Below are 22,827 nucleotides of genomic sequence, written 5' to 3' on the forward strand. Positions count from 1 at the left end.
GACAAATGCATATAATTTTAGGGTCCTTGACATAAAAACAGTTTGAGAACCACTAGTATAGCAACACAAGTTTCCAGAAAACTGTCAGGATTTAGAAGACATCTTTAGAATTGGCCTCAGGTCTTAATTTTGGGGGGCATTGACATGAGAAGGTTTGAGAACCACTGGCATAGATATTGTGATGCCCTCATGAGGGGAGGGGGTGGGGCCATGACACAATACAGCCCTCCAGCCACAGAAAATCACTGGAATTCCTTTTCCGCTTTTAGGGATCAGTGTTGCCATGTCGGCTTATTATAAGCGACTTTGGGCTTTATTTCTGTTATTAAAGTTGCTTGTAAATATTGGTAGTTGTGGGTTGCGTTTTCTTGGGCTTGTTTTTAAAGTGTAATTATTTGGGCTTGCGTCCAATATATATATTTTTTTAAGTATCATTGTTTAAACCAGTTCTCATTTGCATGTCAAGGAAGCCCCAAATTAATGTATTTCTCTGCAGACCCCATCCCATCTGAAAAAAATGTATTCTAAAAAATATATTCCAAATATTTCACTTTTTCATTTCGATATCTCTTTGAAAATAACGCGTTGTGAACTTGTAGATCGGCTATTTTCAAATAGCCAATAAAGTGCTCATGTGGCTTCTTTTGGGCTTGTTTTCATAGACCTTGGTGCTTATTCCTCTTGCAAAACATGGCAACACTGCTTTAGGGAGTGGACAGTCTGTGGACATACTAGGGATTTCTCGACTGCCGAAGAACTTTTTTCAGGGAGATCAGATCAACGCAAGTTTTTCTGTACATTTATTCCCAATTTGGATTAAACTAAACCAGGACCAATGATGGCCTCCTCGCCGCAGAAATCACCGTCTTCTCCCAAGTCTCCCAGCACCCCGAAGTCTCCTTCTTCCAGGAAGAAAGATGACTCGTTTCTGGGAAAACTTGGTGGAACTTTGGCCAGGAGGAAAAAAGCCAAAGAAGGTAAAATAGAGTTAGATCTTAAAGATGATGTTGGCCAAAACTATCCAAACATTTGTGAACTTTTACTAATGGTGGCTTAACTGTGACATAGAGTCTGATCAAAAATAAAATGAATCTTACAGAGAGGCTGAGAGGGATACATTTTTGTCTGTTTGTTGCACTGTCTGTCTGGGCAACGCTGATTTTTCTTTTTTCCATGGGGCGGGTATTTAAGGAGGAAAAAAAGTTTGGATAAATAGTATTTTCTGACGAAGTGACGATTAGACATCATTATATAACTGGAATTCACTAAATAAATACGTGATGCGTACTCAGTGGAGTAAAGTAACTAAGTACATGAACTCAAGTACTGTAGCCTACTTTAGGACAATTTTGAGGTATTTTTTTTACTTTCTTCAGTATTTAAAATTTTCAATACTTTTACTTCTACTCCACTACACCTCAGAGGAAAATATTTTACTTTTACTCCAGTACAATTATATGAAAACTTTAGTTACTAGTTACTTTGTAGATTTTGATTATTATTACAAAACATATATTAACCCTTCCATTGTGTTAGGGTCATTTTTGACCCGTTTTCAAGTTTAAATAGATAAAAAGTACCCTTTACATTTCTTTATTGGAACGAGGCTTCATGATATCCTCAGAAATAGCCATTTTAACGCAACAAAATTATTTATCATAATTTTAATTAATTCTGATGGTCTCTATATAAAAAAGTGACACTTGTGGTGGTAGGGAGTGAGAGAGACTTGTCCTCAATTAGCATTTGCTATCAGGAGTAAAATAAAGTTTGAGTTTATGAAAAATAAATGACATTTTACCTTCTATGGTATACGGGTCATTTCGGACACCACTAGTGTCAGATCTAGAAGCTCACGAGAGCTTGTAGATCTGCTATTTTCAAAAGATGTTTATACAATTGAACTTGTGAAATGGGACATTCTGCACAATGAGTACTTTTACTTTTGGTACTTTAAGTACATTTTGAATACAGGATCTCTACTTGAAACAGAGTATATTTACATTGCAGTACTTAGATTGCAGATACTTTTACTAAAGTAAAACATGTGAGTACTTCTTCCATCACTGCGCGCACTCCAGTCCTTTGAGACTTGTGTGGCTACGGGCTAAGTATGTCTACTACTACCCTACCATGTAGGGTATTGACTCACTACTAATGTAATAACTGAGGAATGAGACAAGAGTAAACACAGCCTGTCTGCGGCAGTAGGCTGGGCCTAGCAGCTCAACTCATGCCCTGCATGACGAACACAAGCCTTTACAATACTAAATAAAAACACACCAACATTCAGTGGTGGAAGAAGTACTCGGATATTTAAAAGTAGCAATACCACAATATAAAAATACTCTGTTACAAGTTAAAGGCCTGTGTTCAACATGTTACTTGAGTAAAAGTACAAAAGTATTGGCATCAAAATATACTTAAAGTACCAAAAGTAAAAGTACTAAAATGTTTGAAAATAGTAGATCTAAAAGCTGTGAGCTTGTAGATCGGCTATTTTCAAATAGCCCATGTATAAAATAGGGCTTAACAAGTGGTTAATGTATGTTTTATAATATAATTATTTATATCTGCAAGTAACTAGTAACTAAAGTTTTCAAATAATTGTAGTGGATTAAAAGTATAATATTTGCCTCTGAGATGTAGTGGAGTAAAAATATTGAAAACTGGAAATACTCCAGTAAAGTATAAATACCTCAAAATTGTACTTAAGTACAGTACTTGAGTAAATGTACTAGTTACTTTACACCACTGTCAACCTTGATTCATTGATTTGACTCCCCTTAGCCTACTTGCAAGTTTTTTATTGACATGAATCTTGATGAATAATATACATCCATAATACTTTATTGGACTACCAGTGCCATATATGTGTTAACAAAGAATCTTATGTAAATTAAAATCATACCAAATATGAATACCTCAATGCCCATTTTGATTTGCAGCCATGATGCAAGGCAAGCAAGCCAAGGTCTATTGGAAAAGCTCTGCTTTCTGGACTATGACATTTCATTGTTATTGGCCAGGTTTGTTATCATTGAATGAGTAAGCCTTGGTGGAGATTGGATGATTAGTTTGTCATCCGGGAGGCTGTTCAACAGCTGAGCCCCATTTTATGTTTTATTCCTTCATAGTGCAGCATAGGCTGCCGCTACACACACGCACTCACACACGCACATATTATACAGTGTGTGGGTAGGATGTCTGCATTGTGTCCTATGACTTGATGGAAAAGCCTGGGCTGCTCTCTCTTGTGTCAACCGTTGATTAAATTAAAGTCTGTGACGTTTATGACCATGGCTGCTAATGTACAGGAGAGCCTGAGAGGAGAGTGAGGCCATAACCTTGAAAAAGACTATAACGATTGCAAAAGAGAGAGAGGGGGATAGAGAGAGAGAGAGAGAGAGATTGGAGCAGTGAAATAAAGATGTTAAAGATGGCATGGAAAGGGATAGAGGAGAAGGTCAACTGAAGGGGAAGAAAAGGAGGGAAGGAATGAATGAATATGAGCTCGGTAGCAAAAGCCATTTGGCTAATAAAGACCACTGCATCACAATGTTCTTCTATCCTTGAAGGATAACAACACCAGCCACTGCGTGCGGATGTTAACAATAGTTTTTGACGGGACTCGATTAGCTGTGAATATACTCAGGACAGATGATACATAAACAAAATTATTATATAAAAAATATTTCATTATCTGTGAGTAGAACAACAGAGGGGAAAAAAAGCTACTTTGGTTGCGTTCGATGTCATTCGGTGTGGTAGGCCATATTTGTGACAGGCTAGTTTAGTTGCGTTTCTATGCTCTTGAGGATGAGCAGCAGGACAGGAGGCGGGTGCGGTTAGCCAGGGGAGGATGCTGGAGGCTGGGGGATGAAGAGAGACAGAGATGGGCTGTGGATCACTCTGCCCTCCAGGTAGGACACCGTGTGTTGATTCTCTCATGGTGCTGTATACTGATTTAACCCATTGAATCCGGGAACGCATGTCTGTCATTTTAGATTTCTTTGGCTATAAAAAAATAGCAGATATACAAGCTCATTTGTGCAAATCTTTTAATATATTTTTTAAGCAAACATTTGTAAAATATTTTGTTCCAGGGACGCCCCAGAAGCAAAGATTTGAGTTACAATTGTTAGCTTTAAAAAATATATACTCAAAGATTTGCACAACTTTTCACGATTTTTCTAAAATAGCAGATCTACAAGCTCATAGCGCGGCACGGTGCCGCGCTATGAGCTTGTATATATGCTATTTTCAAATAGTCAAAAAAATCTAAAAATGACAGAGATGTGTTCCCGGATTGAATGGGTTAAAAGCATGCTCCAGGATAAACTATACGATTTCTCTTGGTGTCTTTCTCAGTTGCAAGGCACACATTCCCATATGCGCCCAGGAGCGTGAGCGTAGTAGTTGTGCAAGAAAGTCCCTTACACAGGACTGAGAAGAGACTATGTTGTCTTCTGTTGCCTCTTTAATGTGCTTACATTTTACTGTCAAGAATTTCCCAGGAAACGGACACAGAGTTATATTAGAGATAGCCTTGTCTGAAATCCATCCGCCCAAATTTGTAAATGCTAACAACTAGGGCTGGGCGATATGACTTCAAATCAATATCATGATTATTTAAAACTTTTGCCTCGATTACAATTAATAAACGATTATTATCTTTTTAAATATAGTGAAAATAGCAGAGCTACAAGCTTGCAATTTCTGCTCATGGTGCCACCATTGTACGACACAGTATAAAATAAAATGGTGCTTAAGTGGTTAATCAGAAGTCAATTAAAAACCTGTTTTTTTTTGTGCTGATTCCTGTCGATTTGTGTCAAAGATATATAAATAACCCTTGCTTCTCCATTATTCAGTTATTAGTCGGTTATTGGTTGTAAATAACAATTTCAATGTATTTTCGGTTAATTGCCCAACCCCACTAACAACTGATATTGTGTCTTGATTTACTGACGTACGGTATTGCAGTTAGATATGGTTGTTATTCTTTTCTTTTTACCATGGGCTTAAAAATTATAAACCGGTCCCTTTTGGATGTGCTCACTTATCTGTAGTGATGATGTCACTTCCTTGTTTTCATTTCAAGTAGCTCGCTGTGAGCTTGGAGATCGGTTATTTTTTAAATAATTTTGATTTTTTTGTTAATTGGTTAAAAGTCAAACTTTTCAATAAGAAATAGTTATTTGCTTACAGTTACCAGTAATAACACCCACTAGGAAAAGGCTCTGGGTTTGAACTTGGAAGTCATAGGAGGTGTTATAGAACCTTGTGTTGGAGGGGATATTGGATTTAGCAGACTCGCAGTTAGTGGTTGTTATATTCAATATTGGTGTCAAAATATATTTTTTATAAAGACTGAGGCATCTGTCACTCGGTCAGAATGTACTCGTAGTACTGTGTGTGTGTGTGTGTGTGTGTGTGTGTGTGTGTGTGTGTGTGGTGTTGATTAAGGGGATGTTACCCTGGGAGGGCAGAGAAATGTGCTGTGTGTGTGCTCCCAACACAGACTCATGCATCTAATGATCAAATCTCCTCAGGTATCTGACACTGAGAAGAATGGCATGCTGGGACTCTACAAAGCTTGATGGGAGGCAGGAAGCAACAGTAGTCTTTTCTGGGCTGATATAAGACAGCCCAATAGAAGCTTGGATAAGTGTGTTTTAAGGATGTGTTGGAAGATTTAGAGAGGCATCCAAACTGCTTTTGAAAATGGTTGGCAATTAATAATGCTATCAAGCTTTCTTGTTGCGTTCCATTAACTGTGTGCACATGGATGGAGGCACCAGGTCTCAAGATGATTGGCCTATTAAGTTAAGTGGCAATATAAAAAGCCAGATTCGGCAGCCTTGTTCTGTCTGCGCCTTGGCCTGTTTATGAAACTGGATTTTAAATGCAAGTGCGTGTGCGTGTGCGTGTGTGTGTGTGTGTGTGTGTGTGTGTGTGTGTGTGTGTGTGTAACCGTTACCTGTGTAGTTAGGGTTGGAGTGACCGTTCACACCGCTAACAGTCACATCACTGACTGTGCTTTACCCGTGTCCATCCATACATGTTTGTTTTGTGTGTGCAATGCATGCTACAGAGCTTATCTAATGTGACGTCTGTATTCCCTCGCTCTCTTAGTATCTGAGCTTCAGGAGGAAGGCATGAATGCCATCAATCTTCCTCTCAGTCCCTCCCACTATGAGCTGGACCCTGAAGACACCATGCTTGGTAAGTGTTATTACTACTAACAGCACCTGTTGAACATAATTGTCTATGTAAGGTCTCAACTATGACCTGTGTATAGGTTACAGGTTGAATGGTTGGTTTCAAATGTAATCTTAGCCTCTATGCATTTGCGTAGATTCCCAATAATACTGAAATTAATTAATCAGCCGCGGCTCCTCTCTTACTATATACAACATTGATGTTTTGTTTTTTGCTGTCCCTGCCAGAGGAGAATGAAGTGCGCACCATGGTGGACCCTAACTCCAAGAATGACCGCAAACTACAAGAGCTTATGAAAGTAATGCCTCTACTCTCCTTTGTCCCTGTTTGGCTTTTCATCTAATAGTCATTATGAACATCTCTCATTCATACTATGACTTAAAGTATGCTTTCTTATTCTGCCCATGCAGGTGTTGATTGACTGGATCAATGATGTGTTGGTGGGGGAAAGGATAATTGTGAAGGACCTGGCTGAGGACCTGTTTGATGGACAGGTCCTGCAGAAACTCTTTGGTGAGGAGCTGAGCTGAAGTAAACATGTTATAGTTTATACATGGGGTGCACCAGTAGCTGACTGGATAGTCCGTCCACCACATAATCACAGCATCCTGGTTCAACTCGGGCTGGCTGGAGACCTGTGTCCCTTCCTCTCTGCCCACAGTTTCCTGTCTAGCGTGCGTGCGTGTGCGCGCGTGTGTGTGTCTTTGCTGCTCTCTCTACCCTCATCCCTACTTAAGCTTTCTTCCCTTTAGTTTTGTCTAGAAATTGACAATTAGGTGTGTGTGTGTGTGTTACAGAAAAGCTGGAAGGAGATAAACTAAACGTGGCAGAGGTTACCCAGTCTGAGATTGCCCAGAAGCAGAAGCTCCAGACTGTCCTGGAACGCATCAATGACTCACTCAAACTCTCCACCAGGAGTATTCGCTGGAATGTTGACTGTAAGCGACCAGTTACAATATTGATAAGAGCCCAAACTCTCAATACATGTATCCATTTAGTAAGAATCACTATTTACTGCATGTGTTGCGTGAACCAGCTATTGCTGGTCAGCTGTCGTGTCATATTGAAATACGCTTTTTTGGACACATGGAGGCACAAATCCTTAAAATGTCTTGAATTTAATTTGTGAAATTCAAGGCCTAAAAATGTCTGGAATTGTAGGAGTTAGGGCATTGCATTTGATCTTGGGCAGAATGAATGAGCGTGTCGCAGACAGACGAGTTTCACTCTGTTGTTTGTTTCCTGACTTATAGATGTAGATTGCAGATACGGAAACCCATATGACAAATGTGAAACAACATTACAGGGTACACTCGGCTTTGGTCGGTGGCGGTACGCTATGTGGCTGTGATCTGCATTTTAACTCAAAAGTAGCTCCGTTTGGGACATCAGTCTCGCTATATAGGTAGTATTGAGATGATAACATCCGAAGCGGGTGTTTAACGAGAAGTGCTTAGAGGAAGAGAAATGTCATAATTGGTTGAAACTATCAATCGATCCACTTTGTGGTTGGTTCCGAAGTTATTGAGACCCGAAAATCAATACGGTGTAGGGTTGTCCTGACGGGTCTAGCAGGTCCGTGATTTGACATCCTGTGTCGAGATGGGACTCATGTTATTTAGTCAAATTACTTGTGTGCAAATGGTCCATTGTCTAATACACAGTTTTTGAATTATCAGAAAGTATACTCTGTAGTACGGCTAACGACACGTCGCAATCAAACTTTTGTTGTTCTGATTCAGTGTCGCCTAACAGTGACCTCATCCATGACACAATCAATCAATCCATTAAAATTATTTTGAAGATATTTGAGAATAGCTGATCTACAAGCTCACAATGTGCCGCTCTAGATCGGCTATTATAAAATGTTTTTAAAAAGAATGCCTAATAAAATTTGTCATAAAGCATAAGATGTCGTGCAAAATAGGGCCCCTAGACTTAAAGTGACAGTGCCCTTATTTAGCTCAATGGACAGTACAGAGTACAGACATCAACCAACACCAATATGTGAATATACTGTACTAACCAGTTTCTCCAATATTTAGCAAATTTTGCCAAACAAAAATGTGTCACTTGCCTTCTTCTGTCAATAGAATATTACTACTAGAGTAATGACTCTAGTAGTGTTTAAAGATAAGCCAGAATACTGTATTTATCATTCACCAAATTCATTAATTGAAGTAAAGAAATGAAACAATGCAGTTATAGTGATATCAATAAGGACCCATATCGATGAGCAGTATAGATAAGGGTATCGATAATCAAAATTAATGATCCTAATCCCTGTAGTGTAGTTTGTCGATTTATTTTGCCGCATTAATGGTATAATCTTTTACTTTTAGAGGTATTTAAAAGTCCTTAAATTTGTAATAAAGAAAATGTGCAGATACCCTGGAGGCAGCAAAAGTAAAGAAAATTTGAAATATGTATGTTCCCTCAAGTAAAAAGCTTATTTTGTTCCTGTCTAAAGCAGCGTAAGAACACATTGAGTAACATGGAATATAATTGATTTTGCTGCTTTTCGTCCTATTTGAGTAGCTTTCCCTTTTGTTTACGCATGTTATCCTCTGTTAAAAAACCTTATAAAAACACTTAATCTGATGTAACCTAATTGGGTCCCCTGATCCAGTGAACATCTGAAAGTATTTTAGAAGGCTTTTAGTTTGCTTTCTGTAATGTACATCTGATATGGCGCACAATCAAAGGCCTGCTTTGCCACTTAATTGAGGCTAAATTGTTTGCAAATAAAAGGCATATCCTTCAGTATGTTCGATTAGACAGGTACATCCGGCTTGATATAACACACAGCCATTTTAGAACTAGAAGTGAACTGACATTCAACTTGTGAGAGGCATCAGTGGTTGCAAATATGTGGAGTGATACGCGGCAACTGAAATGAAATGGCACTAATAGATCACATTTATTATTGTTTAATTTTTGTTCTACATACAGTATATGTACAGTATTTCATCATCTCTGTTAGAAATTGGAAAGTATCTATTCATAGCTAGTGTTTTGTAATTACATTTTATATTCATTGTTTACTTTTGTTTCTCTATTTCTGTCTGTCTTCCCCTCCATAGCGGTCCACGCTAAGAGTATAGTTGCCATCCTTCACCTGCTGGTGGCGCTGTCACAACACTTCAGAGCACCAATCAGATTGCCAGATCATGTGTCCATTCAAGTTGTGGTGGTCCAGGTGGGTGTTACTCTGATTGTGTGTGTGTGTGTGTGTGTGTGTGTGTGTGTGTGTGTGTGTGTGTGTGTGTTATTGCTCCCATTGCTGCTAATTCAGCTTAGAATTTCTGTGATATGTTATGATATCCTGTTAATTTGTTAGTGTCCTGTTTCAAGCATTCCACACAATGAAATAATAATAATACTTTTATACATTAATCCTCCTCACTGGCTTTCAGAAAAGAGAGGGGATCCTTCAGTCTAGACAGATTCAAGAGGAAATCACAGGAAACACAGAGTAAGTAATGGATGAGAGTCAATAACTGGTACAAAACAGAATCATGTGTACTATGTAAGTGATAAAGCACAACCGGTTGTCCCGATATATAAATATAATATAATGAAGAGCTGCACCCATTTTAGATTTGATCTAAAAAGCATTATTTTATACTTTGGCTATTTAAAAATAGCAGATCTACAACCCACCCTTTCGGGTATCACAGACAGACGGACGGCAGCCAAACAGGAATGAGTATTTCCTGTTGCCATGGTATAAAACTCGTATTTAATACGCACCTTATATTTTGGACCAAATTTTTCTTATTACTCTGGAAAGTAAATCATTGTATTCTTCTATTGTCTTATATAACTCATGGTGCCATTGTCATGTACCATGTAGACATACAGTATAGTTAGAAGGTGCAATTGCTAGCCAACACCCTGATGAAAGTCAGGACTGAAAGATGCACACCTTGGACAGTACGGAATACTGCTGGGCAAGACCTTTGGCAAAGTTGTCCATCTACATTGCGTAGTGTACATTTAGCTAATAATCTTGTAACTACAGTGCAAGTATTATTATATATTTTTTTTACAAATACAATTAACCTTTAGGAAAGAATTGGCAATGCCACCCAAGTGTCATTTCTTCGGGCAAAAAAACTGCTTAATCTCAATTGAGAGATTTGAATTTATTTGTGAACATGAACAGTTAATGACAACAGTGGGACTTCAGACGTTTGGTGTATACCAGCCCCTCACCCTAAAATACTATTATTATTATTTTAATTATTGGTTGCATAGATGTGCAATTGTAACTATAGAAGAGATGTGATGTCACTGTTAGCTAAGGCATTAATCTTTTTAACACACACACACACACACACACACACACACACACACACACACACACACACACACACACACACACACACACACACACACACACACACAGAGAGCACCTTTCTCACTCCAAGGCAGTCCTGCAGGCTGACAGCAGCAGCTGGGGTGATAACGACAGGCCAACATACACATACACAAACACACATTTTGTCATGGTAGAAATTCTGTTAATAACACACACACACACACACACACACACACACACACACACACACACACACACACACACACACACACACACACACACACACACACACGGTCACAGTGGAAATGTGGTTATTACCATAACACCAGGACCATTGCCCAGGCCTGCCTACCTCTGCCATCACAGATTACTGTGTGTGTGTGTGTGTGTGTGTGTGTCTGTGTGTACGCTTTCACATGCACATGCATGTGTGTATGTGTGTGGCTGTTGTGTGTGTGTGTGTGTGTGTGTGTGTGTATAAGCCCATGCCATGTCTTGCTGGCCTGTCCATTGTGATATCTGGTCCTGGGGGACATTTGACACTGCAGTAATCCTTGTGTTCTACACCAAGTGACCCCTCAAACAATAATATTCTTCTATGTGGCAACATTGTAATAACAAGACATGCAGCGGGAACCCTGTGTGGATAGTGAAAGCTAGTCGTCCATTGTATTAATACCCAACAGTGTTTTTCTGTCGTTGATATCAGAGTAATGTGGCATCATGTGCGGCTATAATAACATAACAATCATACCCATGGTAGGGCTGTTGTCTATGTAATGGGAATGCCCAAGGAGACACACGTACACAGTAAAATCCTCAGTGTTCATTTAACTCTTAAGAGTTACAAATGGAAACATTAACACTGAGGATTTGACTGTGTACTGTACAGTATGTTTATTGTTAATGTTAAGGTATGTTGCATTGTTGGTGGTCATTCTGCTGAGACAAGCTTTCCATATTCAACATTCCTCTGTGGTTAAGCTGAATGCTTTTCTGGATTGTTGTTTATACATTTGTTTTTAAAATTTTACGAACCTATTTTGTATTTATTTGTATCTCACTTTCTGTTTTTCTGTTCTTTCTTTCCCCCCCCAATCTCTCCTCCATCTCTTAGGGCGTTCTCTGGGAGGCATGGTATGTTGTGAATTACTTTTCGTTTTAGTTTTTCAACCATTTATGTTTGTTCTGTTTTTGTGATCGTTTATTGTCTATTTCTTCTCTTTAGAACGTGACGCTTTTGACACTTTGTTTGACCATGCACCAGACAAGCTGAATGTTGTCAAAAAGGTAGTGTGTGTGTGTGTGTGTGTGTGTGTGTGTGTGTGTGTGTGTGTGTGTGTGTGTGTGTGTGTGTGTGTGTGTGTGTGTGTGTGTGTGTGTGTGTGTGTGTGTGTGTGTGTGTGTGTGTGTGTGTGTGTGTGTGTGTGTGTGTGTGTGTGTGTGTGTAACTGTATTACTAGAGACTAGTAGAGACATTGACATTTTCCTGGTTCTCACAAGAGCAATAGTTGTTTTTATGGTTATAAAATATATTTTGAGATAAGATTACAATTGGGAAAATATATATATTATTTTTATGTCCTCACAAGTACAGTAATTCAAATGTGTGTGTGTGTGTGTGTGTGTGTGTGCACACATGCATGTGAGTATGCTATCTCTCTTTATGTAAGTGGTATATAATTGTGTAATGTTAATATTGTGTGTACAGGTCACTGTGCACATGTCCATCTGAGTGAGTGTTTTGCTAGCCTGTCCGTGACAGAGTTGTCCTTCATGTTTCCTCAGACACTGATTACATTTGTGAACAAACATCTGAACAAGCTCAATCTGGAGGTGTCTGAACTAGACACACAGGTAGGACATACACAAACACACATTTACACATACAGGAAAATAAAACAAACAGCACATTTCATGTTTATAACCAAATTAATTCAAGTTTATTACCAAATAAGTCCTGCATGAACATCTTATGTTGTGCAGAGACACCTTGGTATTGATATTGATTTTCAGTACTTAATTATATCATTGAAGTTAACATTGTGACGAGTGAGAGGTGATGGATACGAGCCTACAAAATTGATGCTGGGGGATACTGAAATGCAATTTCATTTTACATTCATTCCCAACAATTTTGAAAAGGCTGTGTAACAATGTATTTAAATTGTTTTATTCAGCAAGAGAAATGTTATATTATATACACATTATGTGTGTTAATTCCCTGAGGAAGGCTGGCAGCTCCTCCCATAGGGCTTTTCATCCATCCCAGTGTTTCAATCAGAGATATAGAAACCTAGATACCTCATTGGCCTCTGCAGTTCATTGGAGCGACCTGTATCGAAATCAAGGCTCTTCCGCAGGGGAAGCTGCTACTCAAAGTGACTACTGGCCAATCATAGTGCGTTGACTACTGGCCAATCACAGCGCGTCTTTTCCAGGACTTGTAAGAATCTAGTTGTCCCGCCCCCACCTGCCTCTGATTGGCCTACCGAACGCCTCCTTCTGTGACGCACGCGGAAGTTTCCCGCTAGCCCTGCGGAAGCGGAAGCGCGCCAGAGATACAGACGCTTCAGAGCCGGAGGAGGCGTCTACCTTTTTATATGTTGTATGCCTATTTACAATAGGCCTACAATATATACCGTAGTTGACTGGTTGTGATGCACTTTAAGTTTGCAGATGGTGTGTACCTGGTGTTACTGATGGGTCTGCTGGAGGGATACTTCGTCCCTCTTTACAACTTCTTCCTCACACCAGAAAACTTTGACCAAAAGGTAGTACTTTTTTTAAAAATGTTATAAAGTTGTTGCTTTGAATACCGTTATTATACTGAAGCCCATTTCCCACTGGCATGTAAAGCTGTCAATCAACTGGCAATGTTCCATGTTGGCATCATGGGAAGAGGAGCTGCATGGCGATTACAGTCTTATTTTCGCTCAATCTCCCCACTCTCGACCTTGTATCGTTTTACATAATATTTCCCACGCAATTGTTTTTTAATGAATAAAACTGCTTCATAAAGAGCAGTGTTTTTAACTGAGATGTTATCTTGCCTGTATAGATCATCAACAATAGCCTATGTAAGTTCTCGCTCTCTCTCTCTCTCTCTCGCTCGCTCTTGCTCTCTCTCTCTCTGCGTCTGCTCTCCATGAATGGGGAAAGGTGTATAATTCACCGCAGTCGACTTCCCCATAAATATGGGGGAACTCTTCATTTCTCCACCGTCCTGGTAATTCTGAACACATTGATTTTTGATATACTTACAGTTCTTGGATAATTAGCAGCATCACATGGTTTTTAAACCCAGGTTCATACACCATCTCAGATTAGGAGAGCTGAGTTTAGGTCCACCTGAACAGCTGTCATAAATCATGGGTTGTTGAACTTGTCAGATAGGAACACATGAAGAAATGGTCCCCTTGCATTGGGTACTTAGCTCATTAAATAACATTACAATGGTTCTCCTGTAGGGCCACACCAGAAACGGGACCTTGGTCCATCTGTGTTTCTGACTTGTAGTTGTAAGAAACACTATCTTAAATCAATACTCCATTTTGAAGAAGCCTTAAGCACTCAAGAGCCAGTACTCCTACAATGAGTGGACTGATAAATGCCATCCATTGTCCCCAGAGTCAATTCTGTGCACAGCCATCCCTTTCTCTCCATCGGCCTCTGTAGTACTATGGTATTCTGAACAGGCAGTCTGCAGGGACGCCACAGAAACCTTGTGTTTGGGTCCTGTCCAGTGGGCTTTGCCAACTTGCGAGAGCAGAATGGGCATCAGTACTACAGTGCACACAATGCGCGTGTGTGTGTGTGTGTGTGTGTGTGTGTGCACACACACACACACACACACACACACACACACACACACACACACACACACACACACACACACACACACACACACACACACAGACTTGGCCAGATAGAACAGGCACTAGCCCCACAGCATCTGTAATCTCCTATTGCACAGGGAAATGTTGGAGTGGCTAGGGGGTTTAACTCTATTACTCTGTGTGTGAGAGTAGCATATAAGGGCCTAGGGGGGCTATTGATGATAGGATGGGGGTAGGGGGTACAATGAAGGTAGCAAAACAGCACTCGTCCACTGGTTTAATATCTTGGTTGAATATGTTTAGTTGAGTGACACTCCTCTTTTCCATTTTTACTGTATTAGACATACAGTAGTAAGCCTCTCATTCCACACTCCATTAGAGTACTTCACAATAAGACATGCACACATATAATGGTCAGATAATACAACTCCCATATTTACATCTCAAACGCTCTGTCTTTGCTCTCTCACTAAATCACTGTTGTAGTTGCATCAGTGCCTCAATACATCTCACCATTAAGGCAATTGGCCAATACACTATTTCACTTCTCATAGTGTTCACACAGAATGCAAAACAGTTAACGCAGTCGTCATAGTGTAGATTCAATTCTCATTCCACATTGACATTCCAGTCAAAACACGTTTTTTTATGTACATAAAAATGTACACAGGGGCACACAGAGGACACATAGGCAGAGAAGAGAGAATGGATGTCCAGCATTGGATTGGTTGTGCAACAGTGAAAAAATTATAATAACAATAAATAACGATGCTATAGATTAAAGAGATGGGTAATAAACAACAAAAGGTGGACACATTTGATGACATAATTGTAACAATTGACTGGCTTAGTGACTTTTGACGCATGTGGTTTTGTTTCTTTTGCACGGTTTTATGAGGCTAGAGTTTCAGGAAATGCATCCAAGCGACTCGCTACAGGTAAAACCTTAAATATGAAGGAAATCATCTTGCCTGCTATATGCTATACACAGAGGAGCTGATTTATCTAGTTAAAAATGGCTGTTACCCAGCCACAGATTTGACCAGTGTTACACATTATAGGTCTCTGAAAAAGGTTCAGCACGCAGTTATTTGAAAACCATTTATCTTCGGAGCGTAGCTATGTGATGGAACATACCACTCTCCTAAACTTTGTATGTCAGCTGCAGTCACAACACAAAAAACTGGTTAGAAATCTCAGATGTAAGGTTCTATTTAAGTGATACATTCAAAGTGCAACAAAGCTTTTGATAAACGAGGGGGCAGAGTGTTTGTGCAGCTGCTGAAGGCTTATGGCCTTACAGTACAGAACTGTGCTTGTTTGCCCACATAGGAAGCGGTGGTAGATGGATTGAATTGACCCTGAGCGTATTGTGGTTTTTATCGACCTGTTCCCACATTCTCTTATCACTGTGGAATTGTCTGTGTACCCATATGATTGTACCTGTTCACCTGAACCTGTTTGTGTGTGTGTGTCTGTGTATACACATAAGTGTGTGTCTGTGTGTGTCTGTGTGTGTTCATGTACTTTTGTGTGCAAACATTTTAAATGCATGTGTACATTAGCTTGCTTGCTTATTCATTGTACCTAACAGCCTTGTCTGCCTCTCTCAGGTCCACAATGTGTCCTTCTCTTTTGAGCTGATGCAGGATGGTGGTTTGGAGAAACCCAAACCCAGACCTGAGGGTAAGAATTCCTATTCTTTTTCCTTTTTAAAAAAAAAATATTTTTGTGTACCATTTCTCTCTTTAGTATATATTGTAGGCTTAGGTCATGTTGAGCTAGAATATGTAGTCGTATATATTGTAGGCTTAGGTCATGCTGAGCTAGAATATGTAGTCGTATGTAAGAGATAAAGTGGCATTCAACAAAGGTCATGAGCCAGATAAGATTATATCATATCCCTTAGCAAGCTTCGAATGCACATGTGCAGATTTCTTCAGTGTATCATCTGTTTATACACATAAATTCTTAACGAGTAGGACATTTCAAATTAGCACACTTGGCACATTTCTGCTTATAACATGATTCAAAATCGACGTCCATATGTGGTATGTTAACCGTACACGTGTACAATGGCAGGATGGACAAAAAAAAGATGCTTATATAACCACTTATGCTGCATTCACACTGGCAGATACAAAAGATACAAAGCTACACAGCATATTTGTAGCTGAAGTTGAAACCAGCTCAACTTTCTTGTAGCGTTGTAGCTGCTTTTGTAGCAGCTACAAATGTCGGATGTATCTTTGTATGTTCATGTCACTGGCTTCCATTGAAAAAGAATGGTAGCCTGTATCTTTGTAGCTGCCAGTGTGAACGCAGCATTAAGCTCTATTTTATACTTGTTGTATGATTGTCATGAGCTTGTAGATTTTTCTGCCTATAATGGCATGCCCAAAATCAGGGTTGAAAGTGTTTTTTTGAAATTATTCAAATCATAGGAACAATGGTAGCCCAAAACCAACTTCTCTATTAGGCTCTAGCTAAAACAGCTAATACTAGTTGTACCTACTAACTAGTATTGTCTGGGTACCTGTATGACAAGTTTGTTGATGTGGAAGCGGGTGCGGTGTAACTTGAGATAAGTGATCAGGATTAGATTTCATTCAAAAACAAGTAAAAAAGGAGAAAAGGGGCCCCAACCCAAATGTTCAATGAAAAGTGAAGTGTAGCTTCAATCCACGGTGAACACTTAAAAACACAAAGAACCTAAAATAGCCATAGGAGTTAGACAGATCCAGAGAATAATCAGACAGCAACAGTTGGTCTATATTGGGCTAAACATGCACCGTTTCTGTTGTATTACTGGCATAACTTAACCACTACAGTTAGTATTTTGTTCTGTGGGGTACAGGGGCCCTTTTATAAATAGATTGATTGTACATAAATAAATACATAAATAAATACATTGATTGATAAATACATTGATTGTAATGTCTAACTTTATTAGTACTGTGGTAATAGACACCGCACTGGGTACTCAAACAGGTAGGCCTACAGCAAGTACAACAGGTACAACGGGTATGGCATAACCGGGTAGGGCATGCATTCCCAACTTGCTCCCAGCTTATATCGTTTGGTACTTGAGTGGACTAGTAGCGGTCTAGTATTTCAAAAACGGCAAGAAGTGCATTCTCAAACACAAGTTATCACATGCACAATTGTGGCATGATCATTTCTGATAAAGGCCTTGGAGGGACCCAGCCAAAATGATCTGTCCAGGGGCCACAGGACCGTACTTAATTCTAGAGACATTCAGTGACTCTAGATTGCTAGAACAGCTTGCAGAACAGATCTACATACTACCTTCCTGCATTGCTTAATTTATACTCTGTCGTACAACGCTGTCACGCACCGAAAATAGCTTGATCAGCTATTTTGGCAAGCGACATCGTCATACGATGAAATATTTATCAGGCTTAAGTCTGTCATCCTTTCTTTTTCAGATATTGTGAACTGTGACCTAAAGTCAACCCTTCGCGTCCTCTACAACCTCTTCACCAGGTACAGGAACGTGGAGTAAACGCCACATGTTGCCAGGGTGAAAACGTTATACCATGGACCACATTCTAAAGCTTTTTAATCACAAAATGTCTTTTTTTTCCACTTCTTCAGTTTTGTATGGAAAAAAACGTAGTTTTTTTTACCTAATTACTTGCATCAAAAGGACCCTTATTCTGTGTTGGATTATTATCCATCCAAGAATGTTCAGTTATTTTGACTGCCAAGCCATTTTTTTTGTGTGTACATTTGAACTGTACTGTATTTCCTACATGTTTGTTGTGCTCTCATTGTACTGTATCTTAGACATTTCCATGCTGCTTGGCAGAAATCATGTATACACAAACATCATTTATAAATGATAAATGAATGATAAATGATAAGTGATGTTAATAAAAGTTTTTGTTACCGAAGTCATTAATTAGGACTTTTTTGTTAATTGGTAGTCATCATGTTATTCCTCTTCTCTTTTTTTTTACCCTGCATTAATGTTGTGAGGATAGACTATCTTTGCATCTTTTTATCCAATAAAAATATATATTTGTATTTATCGTAAATTTGGATATGCTTGTTCACTCGTTTCCTACAGTAAATTATTTTATCTGTTTCCGGTCATTCACAAGTGCCTTTAATTTAAATGTGTATACTGTCTACATACCCAAGATAGTTTGAAAATAGCAGATCTATATGCTCACAGCGTGTTGTGAGCTTGTAGATCAGCTATTTTCAAATGGCCGATGGTTAAACTGATTTTGTTCTGGCATTTAGTTTTATAATGCAATCTTGGGTCATGGGTGGGATGGCCGACTTAAATAATTTAGCTGGGGAACCCCTTCAAGGACCCCTGGTGGTCCCCAGACCCCACTTTGAGAACCACTGATTTATGGCATGTAACTTCTTAAAAGTTTTGTCTGAACTTATAGATGTTTTTACACAATCTCCAGTGACGTACAAAATTACAGCCTGTTAAAGAAAAAATCTTTCCACATTCGACAATAGTAATTATGTAATTATATAAATATTCTAATACTCCCAAAATGCATTGATATAATACATACTGCACATAAAGAGTACATTCTCTGGTATTGTGTGAATAACGCCATATTATACAGTAGTACTTAATTCTTACCTATCTAGAAGACAAATGTAATACAGCTGAATATTATACTCTGTGCTTTTGAGGTTTGAATAATGTTGCATTTTGTACTTGGCTGAAAATGTGTTGGTTGAGCATTTTAAAGGTTTGCTGCAACCATTCTATATGAATTCAATAAATCGTTTAATCAATGAATGTGACTTTTTCCTTTCTTAAATTTAATTCAAGGTTGGCACCGTTGGAAAGTATCCTGAATCATATTTAGTATTCAGCATATTTTAGGGAGTGGATATTCTCCAGATTAATCACTTTCAACTTGGCCTCCCTATTTTCGGCATTCCATTGCCGTAAATCAAAACAAAAAAAAAAGAGTAAAAAACTAAACAAGAAAATGACAGATCTACAAGCTCAAAACACACTGCATCGTGTGGGAACAAGGGAAGGAAAACGATGTATGTAAATGTTAGTGTCTGTCTACTCTAAATGCGTGAAAAGTAGATGTACAAATATATTCTGTGTGAGTAACAGCATCTGGTGAGGCTTGACCATTCAGATCTCATGTCAGTGGCAACACATCCTCAGGGATCTGCAATTACATTAGGATCATTTCCCCTCCGTTCTGTCGCCCGGGGAACGATTCAGCTGCTCTACTTCTTACCTCGTTATATTATTGTTATCGCATTATTGTTACATTGTCATTCTGTGTGGAGGTCATGTGAGGAGACAGTGCTACTGTGCATTCCTCTGATTGAATAGCATACACCACAGTAATGGAACAGTTGATGTCTGTGCCTCATCCATGGGATGGGAAAGCTTTTTATTTATTTTATTTTGATCTATTATCATAACCCTTAACAACAATCTGGATCAAGGAGTTACAGAATAACCACGAAGCTAAGTGATCAGACCAGCTGGATACCTTTCAAGCTATCTGAACCAAATGCTCCATAGATCTTTTCTGAACTCAGGAAATCCAATTTGCTTGCAAAGTGGTATTTTCCATAATTCTTCCTATTTATTCATTTCTCCTGAGAATGTGGTTTCCTTTCTGTTTGGAATGGTCACAAAATGGTACAAATGTATTGTTGTAAAGGTGTTAATGGCTTATCTGTTCTTCTAAGTATGCCTATCCGTTACTTATCTACATAGTTATTATGTAGATAGTACACATAGTATCTAACAGAAAACAAACATTTTGCACATACATAACCTAAATCATAACAACTTTGCCTACTATTGTCTCACAAAGTAAATCTAACCAAAATCAAGAGGCTATAATCCAATCACTGCGTTCAGTTTTGAATAATCATGAATTATCCATCAATCACCTGGTTTTTCAACAATTTAGCTGCACATCACATTCATGAACTGTCTGTGTTCCTACTGAGGTTGTATTTGTACCAGGCAGTTATTTTAACAGCCTGCACTTACAGAAAGTGCAAAAGTGTCATTTTGAAACGGCCAGTCCAATGTTTTTCTTGCATTTATCAAAGATAATGTTATAGAGAAGAGCTGAGTGCCAAAGTGTATTGTTATTGTTTCACAGATTTTGTGTGCTAAAATGTGTCTACATGTAATTTTCCATTGTATCAAGTGAATTTTGCCTCTAATCTTCAGGACGAATCTCGCAGCCTTTGATGCACATTAGCAATGTTGTGGTGGCATTATTGAATGGTCCATTCCCAAGAGAGTAGCAGGAGATTGAGATGGTAATATCAGATGAATAATACAGTCAATTCAGTTCATTTGTGGTGTGTATGCGTAAGTAGTACGTGTGTTCTCTCCATATTGCTATAGTGTGAAGAATTCTCAATGCAGTGAGATCTCTTAGCTTAGTATAGCGTGTAGATGTGGCATACATTGATCTATCTTAGAGCACTTTGAAACTATCAAACAGCCAAGAATCCCTTTTAAACTTCTTAAACCCAATTCATACTTCACTGCATGATGGTGGCAATCACCATAAAATGTACTGTGACCATCCCTGCTGACCTTTCACATTAATTTATAAGTAGGCTACTGGCCTGAAAGGCAAATTATTAGATCACAAGTCCTTCTCTGAGAGGCAGGTGGAATATGAAGACCTGCGTAACCACCCTTTGACCAGTTCATTCATTCTCTCTTTGAGAGGCCTGATCAATACACCTAACCTGTAACTGCCATCTTCCATGTCTGTGTGTACCTCTCTTTTCAACCCCTCTCTCTCTCTCTCTCTCTCTCTCTCTCTCTCTCTCTCTCTCTCTCTCTCTCTCTCTCTCTCTGTGTCTCTCTCTCTGTCTCGCTCTCTCCCCCATGTGTCAAATAAATGTCAAAAGTACAAAAGGAGTCTGGTCAGCTCTCCTGTCCTTAAAAGAGAGCATTTAAAGAACACACACAAAAGGAGAGGAAGCCGTGTATACCTGAAGCTTCATGTTCCACCGGCAGAGTCCTCTGTAGCCTAGCTTGTTATTGCAGTGCATGGCATTGAGACTCCATCGCGAAGATATGTGTGTACACATAAACAGAGAGCTATCATAGGGGAGGAGTGGAATAGTGTGTCAGACAATCTCCTAAAAGGTAGAGTCACCAAGGCCCCCGAAAAGAGCTACAATTAAAACTGGGCCCAGCCTCTCGGCAGGCACGAGGGCCAAGGCACAGTACTCAATACTCATCTTAACAAACATTACAGTATGTGTGATATTTGGAGAGTTATGCAGAGTGAAGGATTTTTAATAAACAATATTATCGGTAGCATATCTGTATCGGCCGATATTTAATTAAAAATGCAATATCGGTATCGAACCGATGTCAAAATAATTCATAATAATGCTCTTTCACCGATATTGACCGATATTTTTTCACCGATATTGACCGATATGTCACCGATACTGACTCAATAATAATGTGAACGTTAATGGGTTTGGAAATTAAAAATGGAAAAAATATCAGCAATGAGCTCCATATAATAATAATGTAATATATCGGTATCGGACGATTTGACCCTGCATATTATCGGATATCGGCCAAAATTTCAATATCGTGCATCTCTAATTTTTTGTAATGGTGCTGACAGAAATTGGTGGTTGAATCGTTTCAATTGTAACCACTTTCTGTTTTCACTCTACTACTGAAATATCTTCGCTGAAAATAGGTGATCTACAAGTGTAATGCGTGTTCTGCTAAGGTTTTCCCCAGAATATGGATGCTAGGGTTTAAGTGGTTAAAGTATTAAAAGTGACATTTATCAACAGTTTCAGAGTGCTGTGCCTTTAATGAAGGGAAACAAATGTGTTTATTTGTAGTCAACTAGTGAAATAAGCATAAAACATTTTGATATGTAACCGATAGTTTTTCAGACAAACCTCATTTAGCCTTTATGATTGAAGGTCATGAAGGTGCATGAAGGTGCATATTGTCCCTAATGGGTTAGTCATCCTAAATTTTAGAAGAGCAGACTCATTGAAGGCACACAAATGCACGCACGCACGTGTGCGCGCACACACACACACACACACACACACACACACACACACACACACACACACACACACACACACACACACACACACACACACACACACACACACACACACACACACACACACACAAATTGGTTAACACATTAGTAGAGGTCCAGTGAAGAATGAGAGAATAAAGGCAGTTGAAATGAGTTTTCTTGATACTTTATGTTAGAGGCTTGAATAGTACTTTCAGTCACTGGTTAAAGTAACATGCTGCAGCTGAAAGTCTCAATTTTCCACATTAGATATTTTGTTGAAATGTAATGTCATCTTTTCTTCTGAACATGTATGTAGCTGACAGTAGTCCACACCATTTTGTTCAAATAGCTCTCTAATGAC

At 39.0% G+C, this 22,827-nt stretch overlaps 1 protein-coding gene across 2 annotated transcripts; it reads left to right on the top strand.

The window, feature by feature from the left end:
* Window positions 1-717: 717 nt before the first annotated feature.
* parvaa (parvin, alpha a) lies at window positions 718-19,170 on the top strand. 2 transcript variants are annotated; one of them, XM_080437126.1, is made up of 13 exons: window positions 718-977; window positions 6,139-6,228; window positions 6,453-6,523; window positions 6,636-6,738; window positions 7,023-7,163; window positions 9,309-9,424; window positions 9,642-9,700; window positions 11,667-11,686; window positions 11,778-11,839; window positions 12,338-12,406; window positions 13,222-13,323; window positions 16,002-16,074; window positions 17,838-19,170. In XM_080437126.1, exons 1-13 carry the CDS (start codon window positions 836-838, stop codon window positions 17,912-17,914), a joined length of 1,125 nt encoding a protein of 374 aa, XP_080293252.1. In that variant the 5' UTR covers window positions 718-835; the 3' UTR covers window positions 17,915-19,170. The 2 variants fall into 2 exon arrangements, with proteins under 2 accessions (XP_080293252.1, XP_080293251.1); XM_080437125.1 differs by lacking the exon at window positions 17,838-19,170 and adding an exon at window positions 16,204-16,524 and having other exon boundaries at window positions 16,002-16,158.
* Window positions 19,171-22,827: the final 3,657 nt, after the last annotated feature.

Source organism: Gymnoscopelus braueri (assembly GCF_963280865.1).
Source record: "Gymnoscopelus braueri genome assembly, chromosome: 9".
In the NCBI taxonomy this organism is placed as follows: domain Eukaryota; kingdom Metazoa; phylum Chordata; class Actinopteri; order Myctophiformes; family Myctophidae; genus Gymnoscopelus; species Gymnoscopelus braueri.